The sequence below is a fragment of the Prosopis cineraria genome, unplaced genomic scaffold, assembly GCF_029017545.1.
Source record: "Prosopis cineraria cultivar Desert tree isolate PC_DT_omini unplaced genomic scaffold, ASM2901754v1 PC4, whole genome shotgun sequence".
NCBI lineage: Eukaryota > Viridiplantae > Streptophyta > Magnoliopsida > Fabales > Fabaceae > Prosopis > Prosopis cineraria.
The window spans coordinates 31,253,211-31,260,120 of NW_026555335.1; the positions used below are offsets into that span (position 1 = coordinate 31,253,211).

General features: G+C 37.7%; 1 protein-coding gene across 1 annotated transcript; it reads left to right on the plus strand.

Annotated features, from left to right (window-relative positions):
* Positions 1-449: 449 nt before the first annotated feature.
* On the plus strand, positions 450-6,336 carry LOC129308952 (uncharacterized). Its single transcript, XM_054950309.1, has 9 exons — positions 450-466; positions 2,534-2,671; positions 2,737-2,848; positions 3,364-3,699; positions 3,847-4,120; positions 4,211-4,330; positions 4,454-4,542; positions 4,819-5,102; positions 5,718-6,336. The coding sequence occupies exons 1-9, from the start codon at positions 450-452 to the stop codon at positions 6,334-6,336; spliced, it is 1,989 nt and encodes a 662-aa protein (XP_054806284.1).
* Positions 6,337-6,910: the final 574 nt, after the last annotated feature.

The following is a 6,910-nucleotide window of genomic DNA, read 5'->3' on the forward strand; positions in this document are numbered from 1 at the left end:
GCTATGGGATTTTTGTTGTGAGTTTTATGCACATCTATTAATTTATGTGAAATTGGAGTTTTAATGGCCAAATTATGTTTGGATTCTATGTGATAATATATGATTGTTCAATTAGGTGTGTTGTGGTATTAATGAATTTGTTCAAGCGGTCATGGAGTTATTGACACTTAGTTAGCTAGTTTGGACACCCTTGTGTTTGTTTTGAAAGGAAAAAAATAATTTTGTATCCGAGTGTCTAACTTTTATATAGTAAAGTGTTTTGTTGTGAAATCAGTGCTAATAATCAGGTGGACTAAAGAGTTACATGTGGACACTTGAATCACTCAAATCGGACATCAAATGTTAAAATGGTGCACTCCGAAAGTTGGCTGAAGGTGTTGTCATGAGAACCTATGTTGCGTTGCACTGCATTGTGAGAGGACTCTCCTCTTTGTGCCATCCACTGTGTAATGGTGCAATTTGAAAGGTATCCAAATTGTCCTAATTTGATATTTGTATGTATTAAATTATGCTTCTGTTATTTTTTAAAACTATTATTTAAGCTTAGTCCTTTCAAAAAGGATTTTTTAGGATCCCAACTTTTAAATTAATTTTTTCTTAAACCCTTGTGTTATGAGAACCTATTATAAGGAATTATTTTAATTCTAGTTAGCATAAGGATGGTGTGTACTATGTCTTGATACATGTAAATATACATGTAATGTGAAAATAAAAAGATAAGATAAGGAAAAAAAAGATAAATAAATCAAAAAATAATAGTTAGTTTTAAAGAAAAGAAAGGAAAACTTTAAACAAAGAAGAAAAGAAAGAAAAAAGTAAACCAATGGTTGCCATGTGGCCCACCATTAGTTGGATACAAGATAATACCCTTGAATCATTCAGCCACTCCCTAAAATTCTTTCGGCTGCAGTGTAAAGAAATCATGAGGTAAAGGTGCGCTGGCAGGGAAAATTTTTTATAAAAGGCATATTTAGATATTTTTAAAGTAGGTCGAGGCTTTCTAAGGATGGGTAAATATCCTAAAATTTATATTCTAGTTAATTTTAGTATATTTAGGTGGATTTAAAATTGAAGAGAGATCCTAGGGATTTGATAGAGTTGTACAATTGTTGAGTAATAACTCTAGAATTGTATTGGGATGATAGAAAATGGATTTAGAGAATTCTAGAAAACTTTGAGTAATTTTAAGAGTTGTAGAAAAATTTTTATAACTATTTAGAGCAATTTATAAATAAAAAGTAACTCTATGAAATAAATTATAATTAATTGGCATTTATTTTAATTATTCAAGGATAAAAGTTTAACTTATTAAATTCTTAGGACTTATAAAACATGCTCATGAGTGCTCTAGAGTTTAAAAAAAAAGTAATAATCAACATATATTAAAATTATTTTGGAAAGTCCATGGGATAAATTGAAAAGCTCTAAGGTTTGAAATGCTTTAAATAAAATTGAAAAGAATTTTTTGGATTATAAATAACTCGAGTAAGAAATGAATTACATTAAATTAAATTTGATTTTAATTTCTCAATCATCTATTTGTAGAGATGTTAGAGTTTCCCAAAGACCCTTTAATTTTTGTTTTGATGTTTGAGTTAATTGGAGGGCCCCTTATAAAGAGACATTGGATTTTTTGATGAATTCAAGTCCAGGTAACTTCTTTTTAGATTATTTGCATGCTAGTGTTAGTAAATAACTGAACCTTTTGCATAGTAATATTGAATTGAACCTAAACAACATGCCTACAATAACATTTTGCAAAAATTTGGCTTAGTGGTTAACAAAGTAGTTTTTGAGAATTTTTATGAATCTATGATTAGTGAAAAACCTCTAAGATTTTTTATAAATACATCTTTTGAATTTCAAAGATTGGATAGAGTTATCTTGATCATAATTTGGCTGGTTGGATGTTGATTGAGTTATATATATATATATATATATATAAAGTTTGATAGTATTTATAGAATTATAAACATTGGAAATCTTGAGATACTTGTTGTGAAATTTATGGTCTAAATTATATTGAAATTGTGTTGCTATAAGGTGGCTGTAGGTTACAGGTTTAAAATGAGGAAAAAAAATTGGATTGCGATCACATACTAACTCTTATGTGGTGTACACTGGGTGGCTTGATATATACCTAAGCTACTCCAATTTCTTTTAACTAAGGTTGGGATGAGCTCAATACCATGGGGCACCCCTTATGGTTAAAAGGGGAAGGTCGAGGCTTAATGAGAAGTGATAAGGCCTTTAACCTGGCACCATCCCTAATCTTCTAGAATCTCTAAAACGGAAAGAGCATAAATGAGCAGAAACGAAAGGCACACACATAATGGAGCAGAAACTGAAGACACACACATAATAAACTCTTTGTAACCTCCTCTTAATTTCTGTAACCTCTCTTTAAATTTGTATGGTTCAGTTTCATGATTCCAGGACTATAAATAGGACCCTTATAGCTGTGTAAGAGGCAGACTTGAAAAGAATAAGAATTGCTTGTTTTCATTCAGTTTCTGTGCCATTTTGGTATCAGAGCTGGTCCAGAGAGTGAGTTACAATTGAGAAAGTACGCTGGAAAGAAGAGAGATTCAGAGGAGGAGTCCCTGACGTCTTCGCGTTTTGCAATCCAAGCATTTTCTCGAAAAACTAACATCACCATCGTGCTCAAGAGGTCCGAAAATGTGGAATAAGAGGTTCCTCGTCACCAGAAAAAACCACACGCATCGTCACGCACAGTCACCGGAAGTTCACGCGCTTCACCGCCTATACACTCGCCGTCACGCGCCATCCGGAGGTTGAAGACACTGACGTCAGCTGCCACGTTAGCGATCTGACCGGTCAACGACAGGTCAGCCCAGTAGTGTTCTGCCACGTGTCATCGTCGCCATGTCACTGTACCCAGTCAGCTAAAGTTTCATAAATTACATTTTTACCCCAAATCTTTCGATAATTCCAAATTGGCCCCTAATTTTTATGAAATTACATATTGACCCCTAAAATTTTCCCCGAAATTCCATTTTAACCCCTAAACTTCCTAAAATTATACTTTTGCTCCTTTATTTTACCTAAATTCCATTTTAACCCCTATATTTTCCATAAATTGCAATCTGACCCCATCATTCTTCCAGAATCTCTATTTTACCCCCTAGACAGTCCAAAATTCCCATTTTGCCCCTAGCCTTTTGAAAAAATCTCACTTTACCCCTATATCCTTCAACGTTTCCATCTGTACCCCAATCTTTCCCATATCCCTAGCCTTGACACTTATCCAAAATGCCTCCAAGATGTAGACATGTGCACGAGGTTGAGATGAAAGAGATGAGACGTAGGATACGAGAGTTGGAAGCCACTGTGGAATTATAGCAAACTCTGTTAAACAACAACAGAGAAAACTTAGAGGGAGATTTGGGAAGCAGTAGTTCGTCATCTATCGACAACCGCCGCTGCCCACGACAACAACAATTCCGCCCTAATGACATCAAAGTTGACATTCCTGAATTCAAGGGAAGGCTCCAGCCAGACAAGTTTGTAGATTGGCTGCAAACTGTTGAACGAGTATTTGAATACAAAGAGATTTTAGATGTGCAGAAAGTCAAGATTGTTGCCCTCAAACTCAAGAAACTTGCTTCTATTTGGTGGGAAAACCTCAGACGGAAGTGGGAACGTGAGAGAAAGCATAAGATTGAGACCTGGGAGAGAGTGAAATGCCAGCTCACTAGGAAATTTCTGCCAGATCATTACCACCAGGATAATTTTATCTAGTTGCAAAATCTTCGACAAAGATCCTTATCTGTAGAAGAATATACTAGAGAGTTTGAACAACTCATGATGAAGTGTGATATTCAGGAGAAGGAGGAGCAAACAATAGCTCGATACCTTGCAGGCTTAAACACAGATATCAGTCGTCCAGTCCAGCTTCAACAATATTGGACCTTAGATGATGTCATTCGTCTAGCCCTGCGTGTTGAGAAGCAGATGCCCAAGAGGTCCACTTTCCAGCCTTCGTCCTCTAGGGGTTATCCAAAAGGTCGTAAGGTAGAATTTCAGCAGACCAACTCCTCAAGCAAGCCACAACCTACTGCTATACACAAACCACCATCCAATATTGCCAAGGAATCTGGTTCTAAAGCAGTCAAATGCTTTAAATGCCAAGGATTTGGCCACATTGCTGCAGACTGTCTTACTTGACGGGTTGTCACCGTTAGGGAAGGATCAGGGTATGAAGCACTTGAAGAAGATGAGGAGGATACTAAGTTCTACGGCACTGATCCCGTATATAATGAGGAGGTCATACTTGCTGATCAAAGAGAAGCATTGGTGCTTAGACAAAGTCTGTATACAACAATAGTCAAAGAAGAACCTTGGCTACGACACAACATTTTTCACACTTGTTGCACGGCCCAAGGAAAAGTTTGTAATGTCATCATTGACAGTGAAAGCTGTGAAAATGTAGTATCTAACTACATGGTGGAGAAACTAAAGTTGCCAACACAAGATCATCCACAACCTTACAAGCTGCACTGGCTTAACAAAGGGAATGAGGTAAAAGTTTCTAAACAATGTCTTGTGATCTTTTCTATTAGGAATCGGTATTGTGATGAAGTTTTATATGATGTTATTCCCATGGATACATGCCACCTTCTCTTGGGGAGGCCATGGCAATATGACCGACATGCTATGCACAACGGGTAAGTGAACACTTATTCTTTTACAAAAGATAGTGTCAAGTTCACACTAGCACCTCTACCACCCAGTGAGATTAGCCAATCTTCAAGGTAATCTAGTGTCTCTAAGCCGTTAGTGTCTTTGTTAACTAAGGAGGAATTCAAAGTGTTGAAATCCGAAGCCCAAATGATGAGCTTTATTCTGGTGCTTGAGGTGAATGACGAGACGGCCAATCCACCTAGAGTCATTCCGCTATTGTCAGAATTTCCAAATGTAATATCTGATGAGATACCACCAAGGTTGCCTCCAATGCGAGACATACAGCATGCCATTGACTTCGTTCCAAGAGCAGTCATTCCTAATAAGCCTGCTTACAGGATGAGTCTCCAGGAACATGCCGAAGTCCAACGACAAGTTGAAGAGTTGTTGAAGAAAGGGTTAGTTTGAGAAAGTGTCAGCCCTTGTGCTGTACCTGTTCTTCTAGTACCTAAGAAGGATGGGAGTTAGAGAATGTGTATTGACTGCCGAGCCATCAACAAGATCACTATTAAGTATTGGTTTTCAATACCTTGGCTTGATGATATGTTAGACCAGTTGCATAGTGCCACTACTTTCTCCAAAATTGACCTTCATAGTGGGTACCATCAAATCAAAATTCGGCCAGGAGATGAGTGGAAGACCGCTTTCAAGACCAGAGATGGCTTATATGAGTGGAATGTGATGCCTTTCGGGTTAACAAATGCCCCTAGCACATTTATGCACCTGATGAATCAGGTATTGAGACCTTTCATTGGCAAATTCGTTGTTGTGTACTTTGACGATATTCTTATTTACAGTAAGAATCAAGAGGAGCATTTAGATCACTTGCGGCAAGTTTTGCAAGCCTTGCATGAACAGAAGCTTTATGCAAATCTCAAAAAGTTCACCTTCCTCACCAGCAAAGTTGTGTTCTTGGGATACATCATTACCGCAGAGGGTGTTCGCGTTGATCCAAGCAAAGTTGCAGTCATTGATAGCTGGCTAATTCCAAAATCTATCTAGGAGGTTTGAAGCTTCCACGGATTAGCTTCTTTCTATAGGAGATTTATCCATAATTTTAGCTCAATTGCTGCACCACTTATAGACTGCACTAAAGGAGAGAAGTTTCAGTGGACAGAGCAAGCTCAGAAAAGCTTTGAGGAGCTTAAGAAGAAGTTAACCGAAGCTCCAGTCCTAGCTCTTCCTAATTTTGACCAAGTGTTTGAAGTTAGCTGTGATACTTCTAACACCGGCATTAGTGCTGTCTTAAGCCAGGATGGCCATCCCATTGCCTTTTTTAGTGAGAAGCTCAATGATGCCAAGCTCAGATATTCTACCTATGACAAGAAATTCTATGCCATTGTCCGAGCTCTTCAATATTGGAGTCATTATCTCCTGAATAAAGAGTTCATACTTTTTTCTGATCATGAGGCTCTCAAGTATTTAAACTCCCAGCAGAAGATCAGTCGCAAACATGCTCGTTGGAGTAAACTCTTACAGTCTTATCCATTCCTTATCAAACATAAGGCTGGAACTCTGAACTCCATAGCTGATGCCCTTAGTCGTCGCCATGTGCTACTTACAACACTACAAACTAAGGTTGTTGGATTTGACTTTGTCAAAGAGTTGTATCAGGATGATCCTGATTTTTAAGGAGTGTGGGAAGTAATTGTAAATCAACCTTTTCACCAGTTCTACAGACACGACAGGTTTTTATTTTGAGGTAAAACCCTCTGTATTCCATAGGGCTCCTTAAGAGAAGCCATAATTTGGGAAGCACATGATGGTGGATTAGCTGGACATTTTGGACGGGATAAAATAGTTGATTTGGTGAAGGAGAACTTTTACTGGCCTCGACTTGAATGGGATATCAACAGGCATATACAAAGATGCAGAATTTATCACTTGGCTAAATCCAAGGGTCAGAATACCGGACTATACATGCTTCTGCCAATTCCAGAAGCACCCTAGGAAGATATAACTATGGATTTTGTTCTAGCTTTACCACGGACTCAGAGGCAAAAAGATTCTGTCATGGTAGTTGTGGATCGTCTCTCAAAAATGGCCCATTTCATCGTATGCCAGAAGACCAACGATGCTGTTCAAGTAACAGACTTGTACTTTAAGGAGATTGTGTGTCTTCATAGCATTCCTAAAACTATCACTTCTGACTGTGATGTGAAGTTTCTTAGTCACTTTTAGCAGACGCTATGGAAGAAGATGGGAA

What these genes read in the sequence shown, in the direction of transcription:
- LOC129308952 (XM_054950309.1), top strand. An exon ending in ATCACCATCGTGCTCAAGAG is followed by an intron (nt 2,672 to 2,736) that starts GTCCGAAAATGT and finishes CGTCACGCACAG; the next exon opens with TCACCGGAAGTTCACGCGCT. An exon ending in GAAGAGTTGTTGAAGAAAGG is followed by an intron (nt 5,103 to 5,717) that starts GTTAGTTTGAGA and finishes GGAGGTTTGAAG; the next exon opens with CTTCCACGGATTAGCTTCTT.